Source organism: Natator depressus, chromosome 5, assembly GCF_965152275.1.
Source record: "Natator depressus isolate rNatDep1 chromosome 5, rNatDep2.hap1, whole genome shotgun sequence".
NCBI lineage: Eukaryota > Metazoa > Chordata > Testudines > Cheloniidae > Natator > Natator depressus.
This window is the reverse complement of record NC_134238.1, coordinates 29683327-29704696: the sequence shown is the minus strand read 5'-3', so window position 1 is coordinate 29704696 and position 21370 is coordinate 29683327. Positions and strand designations below refer to the sequence as shown.

At 43.9% G+C, this 21370-nt stretch overlaps 1 protein-coding gene across 1 annotated transcript; it reads left to right on the top strand.

Moving 5' to 3' along the window:
• The first annotated feature begins 3056 nt into the window (after positions 1-3056).
• CCL28 (C-C motif chemokine ligand 28) lies at positions 3057-17420 on the top strand. Its single transcript, XM_074953927.1, has 3 exons — positions 3057-3551; positions 12983-13112; positions 14790-17420. The coding sequence occupies exons 1-3, from the start codon at positions 3488-3490 to the stop codon at positions 14950-14952; spliced, it is 357 nt and encodes a 118-aa protein (XP_074810028.1). The 5' UTR covers positions 3057-3487; the 3' UTR covers positions 14953-17420.
• The last annotated feature ends 3950 nt before the right edge of the window (positions 17421-21370 follow it).

The following is a 21370-nucleotide window of genomic DNA, read 5'->3' as shown; positions in this document are numbered from 1 at the left end:
CATTTTAGCAGAGGAGAGGCAATAACAGGGACGTAGGAAAGACTTCCTCTTCAATTTTTTCACAGATTGCCTGTTTTTGTAGACCAGTGACGGGCACCATATAAGAATCTTATTAAATTTAGTTGTTCTTGTTCAATTTAAGTTTCAGGAAAGACCTGAGAGGGAGGGGTAAGTAGGCAACTTCTAATTGCAAGGGGGAAAGGAAGCATTTTTCTTGAGCAGGTGCAGCACTGCTCTCCTTGTGCAGTAATATCATTCTGCCCAAGTGGTGATTAAGCATGAACTGTTTCAAATTATTTTCCGAACATTTTGTGCACCAGAAATACTAGAAGGTTAGATCAGGACACGTTTGCTGAGGCAAATACTTTCTCTATGTGCAAGCATCAGGAAAGGGCCTTCTTTCATGCAACCCACAGAAATATGGAATGCAACTAGCCTCCCAACTTAGCTTGAAGTGATTCACCAAAAAACAAACAAACAAACAAACCCCACTTTTTGTTCTATTCAGATTGAATGTTCTATTGCTGCCACAAAATATTCTCCTCCCCCGCCCTAGTTGCCTCACCAAATGCAAATTCTATATTTGGTTCAGAAATATATGAATATGTGATTGCAGAGCCATTGGCCATTATCTTTGAAAACTCATGGTGATCCGGGGAAGTCCCGGACGACTGGAAAAAGGCTAATGTAGTGCCCATCTTTAAAAAAGGGAAGGAGGAGGATCCTGGGAACTACAGGCCAGTCAGCCTCACCTCAGTCCCTGGAAAAATCATGGAGCAGGTCCTCAAGGAATCAATTCTGAAGCACTTAGAGGAGAGGAAAGGGATCAGGAACAGTCAACATGGATTCACCAAGGGCAAGTCGTGCCTGACTAATCTAATTGCCTTCTATGATGAGATAACTGGCTCTGTGGACAAGGGGACAGCGATGGACGTGTTGTTCCTTGACTTTAGCAAAGCTTTTGACACGGTCTCCCACAGTATTCTTGCCAGCAAGTTAAAGAAGTATGGGCTGGATGAATGGACTATAAGGTGGATAGAAAGTTGGCTAAATTGTCGGGCTCAACGGGTAGTGATCAATGGCTCCATGTCTAGTTGGCAGCCGCTATCAAGTGGAGTGCCCCAAGGGTCGGTCCTGGGGCCGGTTTTGTTCAATATCTTCATAAATGATCTGGAGGATGGTGTGGATTGCACCCTCAGCAAGTTTGCAGATGACACTAAACGGGGAAGAGAGGTAGATACGCTGGAGGGTAGGGATAGGATACAAAGGGACCTAGACAAATTAGAGGATTGGGCCAAAAGAAATCTGATGAGGTTCAACAAGGACAAGTGCAAAGTCCTGCACTTAAGACGGAAGAACCCCATGCACTGCTACAGACTAGGGACCGAATGGCTCGGCAGCAGTTCTGCAGTAAAGGACCTAGGGGTTACAGTGGATGAGACGCTGGATATGAGTCAACAGTGTGCCCTTGTTGCCAAGAAGGCCAATGGCATTTTGGGATGTATAAGTAGGGCCAGCAGATCGAGGGACGTGATTGTTCCCCTCTATTCGACATTGGTGAGGCCTCATCTGGAGTACTGTGTCCAGTTTTGGGCCCCACACTAGAAGAAGGATGTGGAACAACTGGAAAACGTCCAGCGGAGGGCAACAAAAATGATTAGGGGACTGGAACACATGACTTATGAGGAGAGGCTGAGGGAACTGGGATTGTTTAGTCTGCGGAAGAGAAGAATGAGGGGGGATTTGATAGCTGCTTTCAGCTACCTGAAAGGGGGTTCCAAAGAGGATGGATCTAGACTGTTCTCAGTGGTAGCTGATGACAGAACAAGGAGTAATGGTCTCAAGTTGCAGTGGGGGAGGTTTAGGTTGGATATTAGGAAAACCTTTTTCACTAGGAGGGTGGTGAAACACTGGAATGCGTTACCTAGGGAGGTGGTGGAATCTCCTTCCTTAGATATTTTTAAGGTCAGGCTTGACAAAGCCCTGGCTGGGATGATTTATTTGGGGATTGGTCCTGCTTTGAGCAGGGGGTTGGACTAGATGACCTCCTGAGGTCCCTTCCAACCCTGATATTCTATGATTCTATGAATGCAGGGAATGTGAACAGAGTGATGTCAGAGATATAATTTCACCCAGGATACTCTGGTTCTATGGTGGCAGAAAAGACGTGCTCCTACAGTGTAACTTTGATCTCCAGTTCAGTTACTGCTGTTATTAACAGTTCAGAAAGGCAGTAAGAGGTAGGGTGAAATGGGGCGGTCCAATTCTGCTCTCACTTATGGCTGTCGAGGACTCGAACCCCAGATGGCATGGTTCGTTGTCTGACCGGAGAGAGACCAGCAAGGACCGAACACAAAGCTCTTTATTGAAGAGTGCACACAACAATAGAGAGCAGCCCATCTCCAAAGAGAACCAGCAGCCCCTAAGTAAAACTAATAGGTTTTTATAGACAGTCCCATCGCGTCACAAATTTATTCATAAAGCAGCCCACCGCTCCCCTATATTAGTTAAAATCCTCTTTCTCTATTATGCATGCACTTCTACCCCCTTATTGTAGATAACTTTTAGCAAATTGTAATGCTTCACTAACTTTCTTATCGGTATGGGTGTCAACCAGGAGATGAGGAGTTAAGAACAGACATAACACAAGAACAGGGAGTGGAAAACAGTGCCTCCGTATCTCAACAAACTGTTCCCAGAACATTTGGTACAAAAATGCAGGAATGCAGGCCTCCCCTTTTTTCTTACTCCCTGCAACTTAAACAAGTATTCTTTCATTCTATTTATCTCATTCAGGGACTTTCCCAGCAACCTTTATTGGCCTGACTTTGGTTCGGTTGGCATAACTGCTTCATATTTAATTTTTCTCACCTAACATGGCCATACAACCTCTTGGAAGTCAATGGGCCAAATTCAGCACAGGTGCAACTCCACTGACTTCTCTGGAGTTTTGCCTGTTTATGTCATAGCTGAATTTGGCCCATTTACTTTAATGGAGTTGCATGTTTGTTACTGACAACAAAATTTGGCTCTCATATGTGAATTATATAAAGCAATGATAAACTCTAATTCTTTGGTTCTTCTTAACCCACATTTAGCACATCTATTTAGCACCTTTAATGCCAAAGCACTGGCAGCTGCCAGGTCCATCACAGAGACAGAGAAGTAAGAACACAGAAGTGGCTTTGATCCTGCAAAATTCTGAATACTCTGGCCTGATCCAGTAAAGTATTTAAGCCTATGCTTGAAGTTAAGAATGTGGGTAGTCCTATTAGAGTCAATAAAACGTTGAGCATGTGTTGAAGTGTTTTGCTAGGTCGGACCAGAGTGCTTAGTACCTTGCAGGCTCAAGCCCACTTACAGCATCTGTGAAGGGTGGGGCTTTAAAGTTAGTTTCTTTTACTGCAGTCCAGGAGGTAGGATCACCTTTGTTTCCTGTAATTTACAACCTGGTCTGTTACAGTAAGTGCTGCAGCAGTCGGAAGGAATGGATTTGAAGCTAGTCACTCTCTTTGCTGCTCTTGCATTTGTGGTTGTCCAAACATCTGAGGGTAAGTCGTCCTGTACATTATATATTTGCTACATTTATAATAGGTTTCTCTTAAAAAAAAAAAAATCAACCATAGGGCAAAGCGTCTCTGTGTGGAACTTGAGCTGTTTTAGATCCATAACACTGTGAGTAATTGGAGATTATCACTTTTAGTTTTTATTTCTGTACAGAAAACTGGGAGAACTTTAAGTGTGACATCCTGACTCCACTGACATCAGTGGCAAAACTCCCCTTCATGCATCTGAAGAAGTGAGGTTTTTACCCACGAAAGCTTATGCTCAAATAAATCTGTTAGTCTTTAAGGTGCCACCAGACTCCTTGTTGTTTTTGTGGATACAGACTAACACGGCTACCCCCTGATACAAAACTCCCCTTGACTTCATTGGGGGTAGGATTTCACTCTAAATGTTTTAGCTAATTATTATTTGTCAAATCAAGGGCAGTTGGATATTTAGACTGGGAAACTTTTTGTAAAATGGTTTAAACAAGGAAATGCCAAGTCTTTAGAAAGGATCAGTACAACAAGGTATTTGCCACAATAAATGTTACCATTTTAACTGCACTTTGGAGCAATTGGGACAATTCATCTGAATGAAGTTACTCACATGCAGGAGGGTCTCTAGGACACTTTACTTGCAGACTTAACTAGCACTCTCTAAAGTCATGTATACTGTGCATGATTGGTGCCATGTTTATGTAGGATTTTATAGCTAAAATGTAGAAAAACTTATTTACATCTTCTCACATTTTAACTGTAGCAAATTGCACAATAGATTAAATCTCCCATTTTGCATCATGCTTACTGACAGCTGTGCTAGGTGCATACATGAGTTGGGTCCACATACTTTGTCTGAATTTTCTCGTCCTTATAGTCAATATTTTATTGTTTTCCTTGTAATTTTATATTACAAAATAATCTTGTTAAACTGTGATGTTAAAATCTTTACCAAATTCAGGAGGAGATCCAAGAACCTGATCCTGTGAAATACTGAGTGTTTTCAACTCCCATTGACTTCAGCGAGAGTAGAGTTTCAAACAGCAGTCCATCAAATCACACTACAGAACTTTTAGTGTGTGGTAGCAGGCTCACACAGCCAGTTAGTGCCCAGCAAGCTAGGGCATTGCAGATTTATACCCCCCTGGTTTGCTGTGCACTAAGTGTGTATAGACAAGCCCTCAGCACCTTGCAGGATCATGTCACAAGTGGGTAAAATGTGCCTTAAATTCTACCCTACCAAAATGGCCTCTGCACCTGTTGGACGGTACAGGCTTGTGTGAGCTGTAATCTGGGTGTACTTGCTGGGCATGCATGTGCTTGCACGCTAGGGGGTAGGGTGTTCAAATAAGGCATCGAGAGAATTTTCTTAAATTTGTTCTTTTATTCTGTATACCAGATGGATCAGTATGTATAAGACAAATAATTAGGTGACTAAGACAAACACACTCTGCATTTAACAGCAAAACAATAATTAAAGGCAGATTTTCATGAAGTCTAGCAAACATACTAGCCCATTTTGGAACTAGAGAATACAGTAGGAGTTTTATGGGCTTTGGCCAAATTCTGCCTCCGCTGCACCCCATTTACTTTAGAGGTGTGGCAGAAATGTAAGAATAAGACCTGGTTCTTAATATTCAATTTTATGTGGGTTTCTTTTCGTTGTGGTTTTCTGTATATTTGACCTCTGTTTAATGGCATATACGAGAGCCCTCTGGTGGCCAAAATTATACCTGTGAATTCTCATGAACCAAGGCAGCCTAATGGATAAGGAATCTCCAAAGTATTTCAAAGGTAGTGGATTAAGATTTGGTTTATTTAATTTCAGGTTGAAGAAGTGCTCGTTGTGTCTTTTGGGTATTCTGGGGTGCAATTTAGGACACTGGTTGTATTGCCCCAGCCAAAGAAAGAGACATTTGGGGGACTATTACTTGCTAAGGATTAGGAAATGCATGATGAATGGTAAAGGCTTGGAACAATAATTAATTTTTAATTAAGATACAAAAAAGAAAAAAGTTTAAAAAATCGTGTAAATGAGAACTACCTCTCCACCCCCTCAAATATATTGAAAATAGGAGAGGGTTAAAAATAAGTGGTAAGGCTTTACTACCAAACTGCCAGTCATAAAGCAATGTGAATGAGTTAAGCAAGTAAAGTTAAGCAAATGGTAATAAACATGAATGGGCAGTATAAGAAAGGGCAAGGGAGGAGAATTATATTTCAAACTAGAAATTACTTAAGTGACCCTGTATGTTTTTAATTAGGGCCAGATCCTGAAAACACTTAATCAACTGAGTTAATTGTAATGCAAGTAGATCATGCAAACACCTACTTGTACCAAATGTGCTGTTTATAGTCTCATTGTCCCATAGTAAGTCATATTCAGTAGTCAGTGTTTGCAGGATCAGATTGTAACCTCCCCAGGGTAGGGATGGGTCTCCATATGTGTTTGCAAGAGCTTTAGCACATTTGGGGCACCGCAAAAATTAAATCACTTTTCTAAAGCAAAAATTTAAAAGCGACCTCTGAACAAAAACATATCACATGTGAAAATGCTTGCCCAATCACATAAAGAAGTGGGATCTGCAAAAAGAGGTAGATCAGGGGTTATGTATTTAAAGATAAAGTTGGGGGGCGGGTTGGTTCCCACTCCTATGGCTTTACTGGGGTCACACAGGGAGATCTGCCAGGGTCCAACCAGAGTTTTGAAGGAGATGTGCGTTTTTTTCTCCTCTTTTGCTTCCATATTTTGACCTACTGTTTAGTTTCCTCCATGCTTTTCTCTTCCCCCTTCTTTACCCTCACCCCTTCGGTGGTGCTTATCTTTCTCCTCCTTCATCACATGACCCACCCAGAAACGTGGCTTCTTGACAGCAGCTGGAGGGTGGCCAGAGCTAGGAAGCTATTGCTTCTTCCTTTGTTGTTATCCCCTGGAAAATGTGCTGAATTCCAGTTGGTAATTCCAGCAAGACTTCAGAACAAGAAATCCTCCCTCAGTGGCTTTCAGCGTCTGTCAGAGATGGATGAAGATTGATCACAGGTACTGATGGGCTTGAAGCCAATGGCCCAGCATCTCAGTGGGTTTTGCTGCCATGGGAAAGGCCAGGAAATATTGCTTTGGAACCGGATGGTGCAAAATCCCTGTGATTTTCCAGCAAATTTTGGGATGTAGATGTGGTTGAAGGGCTCCTTGCTCCTCCATGGGGCTGGCATCCTAAGTCAGGAGCTCTGTATGGTGGGGAACTGCATAGAATTTCTCATATAGCCCTCTGGTGGAGTCTTCTGCATGACTGGATGATTCAGCTCTTTATAAATAAAGGGAACAAAGCCTCTAACAAACAGCTGAGGTCTCCTTGGTGAAAGTCCCCAGGCAAAAGGAAGGATCAACTTAGATAATATCTGTAGAAATGATGACACCAACAGGGCGATGTCTCTTGTGACAGAGAGGAGGCAAGAAGCTGGGGATTTGCCACTGCAGCTGCTAGTCCCACACATCCACTAGCTCTAGCTTGCTGGCTGAGGAATGCAGCTTGTGACAGTGTTACCACACTGAGTCTAAATCCTGGCCTGGATGAAGCAGTAATGGAATGGATTGCTGTCTGTGCTGCTGACAGCAACCAAGGCAGGCAAAACATGGTAGGGGGAGGAGGGAGAAATGCTTGTCGGAATGAAAAAGGCCAGGCCAAACTTCAGTTTTCTTTTAGCAACAATTGGACTAGACTGAACCAAAAATCACACTTAAGGTCAAGTCTGTGGCAGGTCCTGCCTGGGTGCATGAAGAAGAGGGTACAAGTCTCTCTGCTAGTGCAGCCACTGGCACTAGCCATCCTATAGGGGTGGGATGAGGACAACGTCTTGGCCTTACTCCTTACTCTCGCAGTCCAACAAACCTTGGAAGGGAAGAAGTGTGCATTGCATCCTTTCAAGGGGGTGTTGCTGCTGCACCACTATGCTCCTCCCCACAACATCAGGAGGAATCCATCAGAATTCCTCCTAGGGCTTCTTCTGAACCAGTGTGGACCATGGGGTGCAGAAAGCACAGTGTGACCCCAATAGTTCAAGGGCCAGATCCTTAGCTGGTGTAAGTCAGTATAGCTCCACTGATGAAGCAGAGGATCTAACCCTAAATCTTCAATTCAGCATTCCCACTCAGATTAACTGCAGAAGATGATCCTCTTTAATCCTGAAGGACTCGGAGGAGTTCTGAATGAATGCTGCAAGTGGATCCCTCTTCAAGAAGATCTAGTATTGTCCTGAAAACAAATGCAGCATTTGAATGGAAAGAGCAACGGAAACTCAGCTTGGAAAACAAATGACTTGAGTAGGACAAGGAACATGGGAAAATATGAGAATTTACTCACCCTGTTTAGGAAAAACAGTTTCAGCACTCAGTCAGGTTTCAGAGTAGCAGCCGTGTTAGTCTGTATTCGCAAAAAGAAAAGGAGTACTCGTGGCACCTTAGAGGCTAACAAATTTATTTGAGCATAAGCTTTTGTGAGCTACAGCTCACTTCATCGGATGCATCATTCATGCATCCGATGAAGTGAGCTGTAGCTCACGAAAGCTTATGCTCAAATAAATTTGTTAGTCTCTAAGGTGCCACAGGTACTCCTTTTCTTTCAGCACTCAGTTGCACATTGGAAGATACTAGTTACCAAATGTGCCTTTGCCAATTCAGATTGTGAAAGTCATAGCCTCATTTTCTGAAGTAGAGGGAATCCCAATTCTGTTCTTTATTTGTGATCAATTTCAAACTGTTATGGGAATAACATCATCTTTGTATGGAACAAAATAAAGTTTTGTGTAAAAGTGACAGGTTACTTTCAATTTCTGCCCCCCACTCCCCCCCCCCCAATGTAAGCACTAATTACCATTACCTTACTTTAGACCTTAGTTCTTCCTGTACCACTGTCACATTGGTCCAGTTCCTCCTTTGATTATTGTGGTACTTGCTAATTGTGGTATTCCTTCCCAGGTGACGCCAGTGCATTCAATCTCCTCTGTCACTGTCTTCTGCAAGTTCTTCCTTGGCCTTCCTCACTTTCTCTTTCCTCCCTTGAGCACCCAATGCAATGCTTGCTTAGCATGTCTTCCATCTTCTATACAGTGTACATGGCCCAACCACTTGAGCCTTCTTTCTTTGATATTTTCTAACATGTCCTGCTCTGCTAGCCTAGGGTGCTATTTAGGGTGGGTGGAGGGTGAGTATCTGCCCCCTCTGAGTTTCGTACCAGAGGTCTGCTCACGGCACACACCCCAGCCCCAGACGGCGCTCCTACCTGCAGCGCCGTGCAGCCAGCTCCCCTCCTCCAGGAGCTGGGTTCTCCAGCTATGGCTCTCACGGTCAGCTTCCTCTGCTGTGCTAGCTCAACCATCCCGCCCCCTTGTCTGGCTCTACCAATCAGCAGCTGAGATGACTTAACCAGTCTGGGGCAAAGAAAAGGGGGTCAGCCCCTGGGAGGGGTAGTGAGCAGGGCCTCTGAGGGTGGGGCAGAAAAGAAAGGGGTCAGTCAGGGTGGGAGGGGGGAGCATATGATACCCTGTGGTGGGAGTGAATGGGGGAGAATACAGGGTCCCCAGTGGTGGTAGTTGGGGGAAGAAGCAGAGGGTCCCCACAGGTGGTAGGAGAAGCAGAAGGAGGACAGGGTTCCCCGTGGTGACGGTGGGAAGGAGAGGGGGAGCACTAGGGGAGGTGTGTGTTGGAGCCTGGGGGAGGGGCAATGGGGTGGGAAGGGGAAGTTAATCACCAGGAGAAGGGAGAGGTAAGGGCATAGGGTTGTCCCCTGAGGGAAGGGGCAGTGCATAAGAGAGGAGCAGCTGAGGGGGAACAGTCCCTGGGGCAAGGATCCTGAGGGCGGGGGAGCTGAAGAAGGGTGGGGAGCTAGGTGCAGCTAAGTGGGTCTTAGACAGACCCTTCTGGTCCAGCGCCATCATGTCCACTAATGGTTGCAGCTTCAAGGACAGCTGTCTCCATCTCCTCTTCACAATTTGGAACATAAGACATTTAATACACAACAGTAATTGCCGGGGGAAGCAGATTTTATTTATTTTATTTATCTCTACTAAAGATAGTGTACAAAGTACCAAACTTGTGTTTCTGATTCTGTGTTAAGGCTCCAAAACAGATACCTCAAGGCTTGGGATTGGGAATATTTTGCTGTATTATCTCCTGATTTTTCCAGACTTACATATAAACTTAAAATGTGGCTTTATTTGGTGTTTGTATATATTTTGCTTTCTTACTAGAGGAATTAGATACAGTGCACCTGTCAGCTAACTTCTAAGTTGTTATACTCAAAAAAACCAACCAACCAACCAAACAAAAACACCATAGAGTTTTCAGGTGCTTAAGTAACTTCTGGAATCATGGTTAAAGTTGGCCCTCCTCCCCCTGTGGCTTCCTCCCCCGAAAACCCTGAAATAGTGCCGCTGCTGTCAGCTCCCTTATTCTTGTATTTGTTGTTTTTGTCTTTTCATGAACTGTGTAATATCTTCCTCAGCCACCTGTGATGGGCAGCCTCCACTGTCTTTTTGTTAGCCATTGTCATTGGCCAAGTCTCTGCTCCGTGTAGTAGCATGCTCAATACAAGTGTATGGTATAATCTGACCTATATTATCACTATCCTTGCTTTAGGGCAAAATACACCCACACATCCAAAGAGCAAGAAAATGATTGAGGACATTTTTTATTGTATTTTAACAAAGACTCAATGAGCACTTTTACTGACAGATTCTACACGTCCATAAGACAGGTTTCAGAGTAACAGACGTGTTAGTCTGTATTTGCAAAAAGAAAAGGAGTACTTGTGGCACCTTAGAGACTAACCAATTTATTTGAGCATAAGCTTTCGTGAGCTACAGCTCACTTCATCTGAAGTGAGCTGTAGCTCACGAAAGCTTATGCTCAAATAAATTGGTTAGTCTCTAAGGTGCCACAAGTACTCCTTTTCTTTTTACGTCCATAAGAAATTCCCATTATATCCCCAACAGATAAATATACAACACCTTCAACTGAATCACATTCTAATGCGAAACCTTAACTCTGACCTCAGCAACATTAACATATTTACATACTGTACTAGTTCATGTTTGATCTCTTGTGTGCTCATGGGAAAAGCACAGGGGCAGAGTTAAGGTTTGGCATTGTAACATAAATTAGACGTATGTTGTTTTTAACGTGTGTTTACCTATTGGAGGTGGAAGTTCCTTGCAAAAGTGGTGATGAAGTTTCCCTCAGCTTGTTATCGCCTTATTTTTATGTGGGTGTGTTTTGCCCTCAACAACTGTAACTGGTGCATAATAAAGTTCTTTTCACAGAAGAATGTATTGGATTTTAAATAGAGGCTGCATAGTATAGGGAAGTGCAATACAGGGGTGGATGTTACGGCAGACCAGGTAAGTGATGATGTTGTGGAGTGGTAGGCAGGTAGAGGAATGGGGAGATATGTGATCATCTAGTGGAGAGAATGGAGTGAAGGAGGCTAGAAGGCCATCTATGTTCCCGTGTAATGGGTATAGTCCCTTTAAGGCCAGAGGCAGTCATGTGAGAAGCCAGATACCCCATTCCATGTGTCCAGGGAGGCAGATGCAGGCCAGAAAATAACTGAAGCAGTAATTGGGAGGAAGTAGATGGCCCTGGGGAGCAGACAATGTGTGGGAGATAGAAGGTATAAAGCCATCTCTGATCGGTGTTCCTTAAAGGCCTGGTAGGGCAAGGCTCCACTCTGCCAGCCAGCACAGACTGCTGTTTGGAGATAGTAGACCCTCCTGGGAAGGATTAAGAGACTGACTAGATGACTGTGAGGGGAATCAAAAGGAAGCTCCAAGCCCAGTCAGAGACAGTGGCTGGAGGAAAGAAGTCAACCAACGCAGCCCAGGAAGGAGGGCTGTGCAACCTCTAAACTGGAAGGGTGAATTATGAGCCAGGGAGGCCAGAATTCAAAGCCACGGTTCCAAGGAGGACTGTGGGACCCTAAACCTTGTGAGTGAGCAGAAAGAAATTTTGAGGGGAGCTGAATGATATTGAATAAATGGGACCCCAGGAGAGGGGAAGGGAAGTACATTTCCCAAGTCCAAGCAGGCCATAATGGGGGCGTTTTACATGTCCTCTCTGTTTCTCAATCTCCTCTTATTCCCCTGAACACTTTTCAGTGCCCCTTCTCCCTTCAATCTCCGCATTAGAGGGAAATACTGGGGAGGATGGGGGGTGCATACAGGCTTACCCCAGTACTGCACCCCCTCAGTCATAACTCCAGGATATATCTTCTTGGGGGAAGAACGCATGCTTCACCTTCCCATCAACAAGCCTCTTCTGACTCTTTAGATGGTTTAGATGGTTTAGATGGTTCTGACTCTTTAGATGGTTGTCAGCAAGGGAAGCTGTTGGCAGAGAGATAAGGAGAGTAGCTGCAGAAGGTGGCTCCAGAGCTGAGAGCCAAGCTTCATTCCTGGGGCTTCAAGCCCTCGAAAGAAGTTGTACTAGCAGTGGGCAGCCTCAAAGACTGAAAGTATTGATCCTGATTTGCCTCTGCAAGACCAGTTTTAAAATCAGATCCAACCGGTCATTAGTGATTGCTGTCACACTGTCTGGAGTGGCTCACAACAGTCAGTGCCTACCTCAGGTCAGACTGTCTAGAGCAGGGCAGACATCCAAACAGGTGGTATGGTCTATAATTAGATTTCACCTACCCAGTAACAAAAATTAACTCCTGGACCTCTATATCAGTCTTACTATGGAGTCACAGACAGTCCTCAGGCTCTTGCCACCCTGGCACATAGCATTTCTAAAGTGTGACAGGGCCATTAACCAATCATTTGCATTGTGATGTTCCTTTATGGCCCATCTGATTTTGTTCTTCCTTCTCTATGGGCAGGGGGATGATTCTTGTGACTGGCTTCACAAGTCCAGAGCAAATATTTTCAAAGTTACAAAGCAAAATGTACGTATTTCCTTGTAGCATGGAATACAGACATAACAAGTGAGATTAGCGCATGCAAGCAATTTACAAGCATTTCATAGAATCTAAACACTAAATACATTCTTATAAGATTAATACCTGTTTTGAACAAAACTAACATATAGGTGAGCTGGTTTGGTTTCCAGTAATGAATTTGTCAGTTCTTAGCTAACACCTATAGCCTTGGCCAGAACTGACACTTGGTTTACCAGCATCACAATTGCTTTCAGAGTTCTCCCTCCAGAAGTAAGCTATTTATTAAATCTCCTGATGATAGTATTTAAATACAAATCCACAGGGATAGTTGGAAGAAACACTATAGCTGCAGGAGTGGTGGTGGAGGTGGTGATGAGACCCAGGAGGAAGAAATACTGACTGATCACAAAGACTGCAATCTTTCACTAATCTTTGACAAGATAGGCAGCACAATGTCCCATTCATTTCAATATTGAAGACTTTTTTTCCCTTTGATTCTTTCAGCTACTCTATTTCCGGTATCCTTTAACTGTTGCACGGAAGTATCGCACCTTGTGCCCAGAAGACTTCTAAGAAAAGTTCTAAAATTTGAAATCCAGAAAGATGATGGAGTGTGCAACATACCAGCTGTGATGTAAGTGATGTTCTGCGTGATGATATATTAAAGAGACATTGTCAAAAGTTAAAAATTATTGGGCCTGGTTTTCTAGTGAGTTATTCCAATTTTATACCAGTATCACTCCATTGATTACTTTGGCATAAAAACTGATGTAACTGTGGAGAAACAGACCCTGTATATTTTAAAAACTTTCCTTCCCTGCATTACAACTTTGATTGTTAAAACTGGATTATTTTTTTAAAATCTAATTTATATTTCACCATTAATGTTTTGTTGCTTTTGCACTTCACTCAGCATGGAAAATGAGCCAAATCAGATTTTCTTCTTTTTTATAGTCATTCCTACTCAGTTTCACTTTTTGCTGTCATGTACTAGCAAAATAACAATGTTTGGTTAGTAATATCCCAAGGGAGTGCTTAAAATCCAAATAAATTAAGTTAAAAATCGTGGAAACATTCCTGTTCATCTTAGGCTTTGTAAGTCTTTTGTTTTTATAACACTTGAACAGACCTGACTGCGTCACTTCATTCCCAATGCACTAATTTGCACTGTGTTTATCTTCAGCCACAGCAAAGATACTTCCCTCCTGTTCTGTACTTTTTCAGGTCAGGAGTTACTGAGTAATTATGCAATTACTGGAAGGTAAAGCTTTTTGGATGAATGGTTTGTTCACTGAAAAATGCAGTTTTGGTTGACCCAAAACTAGTTGTTAATTTGATATGAATTCATTGAATAGTTTTGGCCAGAAAAGGTAGGGAGGGGCTAGATTCACAAGGGGACTTAGGCATAGTTCACAAAATGGGGTGTTTGCACCCCCCGCCATCCCTTTAGTCTGCTCACCTGGGATGTGGGAGACCCAGCTTTGAATCTGTGCTCTGGAACAGGGATTTGAACCCAGGACTCCCCTCTCCCAGGTGACTGCCCTAACCACCAGGTTATTTTGGGGTAGATCTCAATCTGTGCTGTTGAAGCTGTTCTACCTGTTATAAAGAATTTACTAGTCATTGAAGCAAGGACTTGAATTTGGGTCTCCCTCTCCCAGCTGAGTGCCCTACCCACTGTATACAGGGTATTCCAGCATGGATGTCTTTCAATCTCTCCATTGAAGATGTCCTACTTGTGATAAAATACTTGAATAATATTGGACCAGAGAGAAGTGAGAATGGCTCTGTAGGCTGGTAGTTAGGTCAATCACCTGGGATGGGGGAGACCTGGTTCAAATAGCAGTTTTAGAGCAGAGATTTGAACCTCAGCCTCTCACATCCCAGATGAGGACCCTAACTACTGGGCTAGAATGGGAGGGTGGCATCACCACCACTTTATTCTCCTGAAATGTAGTCCTTTACAAATGCCCAGAAAGAAAATATTTCAGCTCTAATGGAGTGTTGCATTTGACCCAAAATGGACTACTTCTATTAGCCAAAAATGTCTGAGTATGGTTCAAACCAAACTGAACATTTTTTATTTTTGCAGAACTGACAGCAAACAAACCAACAGAAAAAAAAAATCAGATATTTGCGTAGCTCTGTTTAGAAGTAAGAAATCATGGTAATCAAAAGTTGGTCTCCCAAAACCTGAGATCAGAGTAGTTTTGTTGCTTTCAAATATGGCTAGTTACCTTTTAAGAGTTACTTCTTTTTTAAAAAAATTGAGTTTTGCAATAGACAAAGTAACTTCTTTTTCTTCTGGCAGCCTTCATGTAAAGCACAAGAAGTTATGCGTAAGCTCACATAATAAAACCATTAAGAAATGGATGAAAAGGAACAGAATCAAAAATCGTAGAAGAAATGGAAATCTTCATTCTGGGAAGAAAAGGAACACCACAAGGAAAAATCAAATTGTGGTGAAGCAGTAGTCTGCTGAAACAACGCCCAGGATGGAGTTACCTGTGAATGCTGCATTGTGTTCTCTGCAATAGACAAATGTTTGGTTAGGAATTCACATACGACTGCTCAACATTTTGCAATTACAGCTTAAAAATAGCTTTTCAAATGTCTAAATTCCCAGAGCAAGCAGTGACAGATGTCAGTTATACATATCCTTTACCACCTTTAATATGCATAATGAAAAGATCTTGTACTTTGGGAATCATCCTGGCCCAATAAAGGCAAAAGTTGATGCATTAGGAATGATAATATCTTCCTGGCCACATCTTGTGCTTTCCACTCTGCTTCATCCTCTGATATCTCTGTATTCTTCAATACTTCTAATTTCCGACCCCCTCTCCTGCCTTGGCTTTCACAGTCATCCTTCTCACTCTCTGACTGCTGCTTCAACATCTCCTTAGGCAGTTTCTCCCCCTCCTCTGCTTATCTCAGGGTCCTGTCTTTGGTACTCTCCTCTTCTCTACACCTTATTCTCCTCTGCTTGCACAGATTCAGCTCCATCTTTGTGCTGCTGGCTCACAAATTGACTTCTTCTCATGTGACCTGCCTTCTCCTTCCCAGTTTGGGGAGGGATAGCTCAGTGGTTTGAGCATTGGTCTGTTAAACCCAGGGTTGTGAGTTCAATCCTTGAGGGGGCCATTTAGGGATCTAGGGCAAAAATTGGGGATTGGTGCTGTTTTGAGCAGGGGGGTTGGACTAGATGACCTTCTGAGGTCCCTTCTAACCCTGATATTCTATCTGACAGTTTTTCTGACATGACATATTCTGGATGGCCTGCCACCAATTCAAGTTCAAGATGACCAAAAATGACCTCTCTCCCCCCATTTCAAGCTCTCTTTGCTTCTAAACTTTCTTCATTATTGCTGGTAAAACCATTTTCCTCCCTGCTTCTCAGGCTCAAAATTATGGGGTCCAAGATTCTGCTGCAAAGATCACGTCCAGTCTCATTACTCTTTGTTTGGATCATGTTACTCCCCTCTTTAAATGCTTCCCTCAGCCCCTTCCTACCTACTGTACCAAACTTCTCATCCTTGCCATCACAGGCCTACACCTCTTTGCCCCAGCCTACACCTTTGATCTTGTTCCTTTTGCCCCACCTCATCATTTTAGTATTGCCAGCAATACCAGCCTTGCTACACGCTACATGTCCTTCCTCCCACTGCCATCTTCCATGCTGCCTCCTGATGCGTGGAGCAGCCTCCCAGACTCAGATCACCAGGTCCTCTCCCTCCTCATTCAAAACCCTCATGAAGACTTACTACTACTTACAACCCACAAATACTAAGCTATGTCAGTCACACACACTTTCTGCCCCAACAAAATGTGAGAGAAGAAGTAATGAATGAAGGAAGGTAGAGATTTAAAATCACATAAGAGTGCAATGTTGATCAAGGTATACCTATAATAAGCCTAAAGTACCATAATGTGTTGTAACTCTTTTCTCTCTTCTCCAGTTGTTTCTGTTCTCACTGCAGCACATCTAAAATTAGACTGTTAGTTCTTTGAGGGTAGGGACTGTGTAAAGTACAAAGTAGTTTTAGTTGTTTGTATAAATAAGAACAGCAAACACACGATAAAGCATGTAGGATGGTAGATACAAGAAGCAAGCAAGTCTCCCCAAAACAAAATAAAAACTGCTGTGTTTAGTGGGGGCACTAAATAACAACCCAGCTCCTTCAGCTGCTGACATGCACAATGATGGAAGAAACTGATTCACACCTGAAATAGCAATAAGTAAGAAAAAACTAAGGACTGAATCCTCAATTCAGTGCAGGTGGGGCAGCGCGGATGGAAGCTCTAGGCTACCTTTACTCTTCCTCCAGTCCTCTAGGAAGATGAGGGCTGAATCCACCTCTGGCACTATTTAGAGCAGCCCTAGCTCTAACCTATGCCTGCTAGAAAATGTTCCACTGGCCCAGGATTGTTCTACAACCGTTGATGCACCTGGAAATGCTTCCCATTGGATATCTTCTACACCAAGGTCGGGGAGCAGGTGGAGTAAAGTTGGCATAGTCAACTTTGCACCAGCTGAGAATTCCACCATGCTGGGGAAATCCTCAGCTGTCTGATTAAAGCCTTTGTACCACTGGAGAGGTGCCTCAGGAGGATCCTTATCAGAGGTGAGGATCTGGCACTTACAAACTTTGAGCTTTGTTTATCAAGACAGAAGGAACAAAAAGTTCTGGCTCAGTGAACCTTTAGCCAGGGTACAAATAGTCACTGTGGGGCAGGTTTTGAAAGGTATTTAGGTGCTTAAAAGATGTAGATAGGAGCCTAATGGTCTTTTTAAAAAGCACATAGATGCTAAATTCCCAGTGATTTCGATGGGAGTTAGGCACCTAGTGGGCTTTTCAGAATTGCCTATCTACATCTTTAGGCACCTAAATACCTTTAGAAATCTGACCCTTTTAAATGGAGCCCACAACACAAACCTAGGCCTGGGAAAATGCCTCAGCCGTAGTATGTACATGATTTGAAAAAGCTATTTTTGCAATATGTTTTCAGCATGTACAGTATATGCTAAATATAATTAAAATGCCATTTTGAGACTACCGAATATGGGATATGTTGTAAATATGAATGACATAACCATATATGTTGTAAATTATATTGTGTTATACAGATGTGAGCCTGATGTGATCTAAAGCAGATTTGTTGCATACATTTTCCATTAGTTGACTTGAATAAATAACTACAGGGCCGGCCTGAGGGAAGATGGCAACCTGGGCAAACTTGTATTGTTGTGCCCTTTCTTTGAGTTTAAGTACCGATACACAGTATGGTCACACACCTTGAGTTTATTGGAGAAACTTTTAAGTTATAGTAGGGACTGTGTTCACCTATAGCCGAGACCACCTCAAATGGCACGGGCAGCCCATATGCTCAGCACTGGCTCACTGTAGCACCCGAGCCTCTGGCACCAGCGATGAGAACGCCAGGCTGGCAGCCATGCGAAGCGCTGGGGGGGATGGAAGCACTGTGAGGCATAAACTGAAGTCCAGCACAGCACACATCCGGCATGGAGTCTGTTTCCCCAAGCTGCCAGAAACCTGCCCAGGGAGCCCCGTTGCCTCCATTCCTTAGCACTGCCCAACCCTGGACACCGCTCTATGCCCCCAGGAGTGCTCACCACTCACCCAAGTATGCCCTGTCTGTTCCTGCTCCATGGGCATTTGGGGGCAGGTGAGTGGCTACTCTAGAAGGTGGGCTGCACCAGGCAGCCCAGGGTGAGTGCAGGAGACACCACGGAGAAGCAGGTCTCTCCCTGGTGCTCTCCTCACCCCCCAGCCCGGTGTGGACCGGTACATGGCACAGCCCCAGCGGCAAGGCCAACCCTGGCCCCAGCCTGCCCTGGAAGGTGCTCCCCTTTTCCCGCTGGGGTTCCTGCAGCTTGCCCCAGATCCTCCACAGCTGCAAGTTGCAACAACACCCCTGCAACTTCATTCCTCCCCCCACTGGGAGCTGACCCTACCTGCCCGCCCCCTCTGCTGAGACAGGACACTGTGTGGGCCAACAAAGCCACCCATTAGTGGAGCCCAGCCGACAGGCTCTCACCTCTTAACCTGCCTTATGGGTGGGCAACATGCGCTACCTCCCAGGGCACCGGCACCCTCTTGACCATGGTGCCCTGGGAGGTAGCGCATGTTGCCCACCCATAAGGCTGGCCCTGAATAACTACTTGAATATACTGAACGTATTAGATGAAAGCCATGCTGTAGGACCCAGTGCTGCAAGGTACTGAGTACTCTCAATGCCTATTCACTTTGATGTATGATTGAGCCCTATATAATGTACCTTGTTAGTTCCCGCAGTCATATGAGTATTCCTTGGCCTGTATTCTGCTGGCAATCACCAAACTTATCTTTGGACTCTTCCCTCTTGAGTTAGGCACTTTTCTTGGCCAGGGTTATGGTGACTTTCAGGCCCTCAATCTGTGTAAGTAAGTGGTCTCCACCAGTGGCTTGTTCCTGCTGAGTGTCCTTATCTCCCACTGACGTCCTACAGGAGATGCTCAGCTCTTCACAGGATCTGACCTCCGCACCTGTCTCGCAAAGCTGGTTCAGGTATGTCCTAGGTCCTCAGTGGGCCCATTTGATTTGTTTCCTCCCCTGCAGTCATTCGTTATCCTCACACTGTACACGCAAACCAAGAAAGCATGCTTGATCAAAGCCAGGAGTGTACAGAGGCAGGCTGATGAGAGAAGGGAAGAGTGGTGGGGTGTAGAGGTAGCATGAGGAGTGGTAAAGCTGCAACTTCAGCAGGGGCAGCAGACAGCAGCAGTCACTTGGAGTAGAGTCTTGGAACGCACAGGCAAGGGGAGAGATCGCACCCAAGATGCCCTGGAGATGCAGTCCCATCCAGGTGAGTAGCAGTGCAAAAAAGAAGAGGATCCTTCCCAAACATCAGCTATTCCCATTCTCTTGCCCAGAGAGGGAAGAAGAGTGATGGGTGTTTCAGCAAATGGTGAGGTTAATATGGGCCTGTGGGAAGCTCCATGAAGTTCTGTTGGCAGACGGGGCATGGGGCGCTCTGCTAGGCATCAGGAGTGTTCTTTTTTTATCAGTGGTAACATGCTCAGCACTTTGAGGGTGCAACGATTCTTTTATGGTTTAGAATCTGCCTTCCTGAGAGGGCCTGTTCCAGCCTGCAGGGAGGGCCTCCACCCCCACAGGTTTTGCAAAAACAGCTCTGCTGTGTTGAGGGCAAAATGCAATGGGAGGATTTGGCCCAATGTTATAATGGAACGCCAGTTCTAGGTGAGGGAGTAGGGTCTGCCAGATAAAGGATGTTACAGGTGATTGTCTGTGTACTTTATATATTTACTGGTAATGTTGTATCTCCTCTGTCGCTAGATTCCTCTGTCTTCCTCTCCTGAATTCTTGTGTGTTGAGAAATTACTGATTCATAGCTGGATCTGCTACAGTTCTGCCCTTGGTCCTTCTCCAAAATAAAACAGACTCTAGAAACAAAAACTGTGTTATAACATTTAAGAATAGCCATCTAATGGACAATTGCTGAGCACCATTTCTGCAGGGAGGGTGCCTAAACACACACTTGCCCCTTGCTGGTCACTAGCATAGTTACAACAAGACATGAGCACTTACATTTTCAAAGCCATTGGCATTGTAAGAATCACACAGAGCTAAGTCCTTAATAACAGCTTGTTCATATACAGCACTTTTCATCAGTAGATCTCAAAGGGCTTTACAAATAACTATTTTCATTTTACAGATGGGAAACTGAGGCACAGAGAGGTGAAATGACTAACACAAGGTCACCCAGCAGGCCAGAAGCAGAATAGGAAATAGAACCAAGGTCTGCTGAGGCCTTGCTCCATTAAGCAGTACTTGCTCCATTAAGCAACATTATCAAAACCAATTCAAAGTTGAGACTAAGTATAAGGCAAATTCAGAGATGAGGCGGTGTAAGTTACATATCAGTAATCAAGTGTCAGTCTGTTGGTCTAACATGTATGCTGTTTGGGTCAGGAATTAGGTGTAAATTAATCTATCAGCATGGACAACCCATGCCTGCTGACCGGGTGTGGGGGGCACAATGCCGGAACAGCTTGAGTTACACCCCCGCTCCAACAACCCCTCCCCTCCCAAAAAGAAGTAAGTTTCATTTCTGCTTGAACATTGGCACACAGATGTGTAAAAAATAAAACACTGTGAACTCTAAATGCCACATGCCAATGTGAACCACTGGAGTGAGACATTTTGTTATTTATTAAAACAGTATTTGAGCCCTGGGATAAACCTCATTTGTCCACTTCCTAACAAAATGCTCTGTTCGATAAATCTCACTCACTTCTGTGAGTCCGGTGAAGTAAAGTAAGTTTTCTCCATTCCTTTGTAATTTTTTGACCTTTGCTATTTACCTACTTGGAAACAAAATTTAAATCAATAGTTTTCTTTCAGTAAAGTTGTCTCTGCATTTTGTTTTTCAGAGGAAAAGAGGGCCCTGTAGCCTATCAGTGTTTGTTTTCTCTGCTGAGTGGAGGGTCTTGGAGCTAGATTTTCAAAAGACATAGAGGGACCTATGCCCAGATCCTCAAAGGTATTTAAGTGTTTAACATCATTTGATCTTTTCCCCCCATTGATTGATAGATTCCAAGGCCAGAAGAGACCATTATGATCTTCTAGTCTGACCTCCTGTACAATGCAGGCCATAGAACTTCCCCAAAATAATTCTTAGAGCATATCTGTTAGAAAAAACATCCAATCTCGATTTAAATATTGTCAAGACTAGAGAATCCACTGTCACCCTTGGTAAATGGTTCCAAGGGTTACTCTCATTGTTAAAAATTTACACCTTATTTCCAGTCTGAATTTGTCTAGCTTCAGCATCCAGCCATTGAATCATGTTATACCTTTCTTTGCTAGA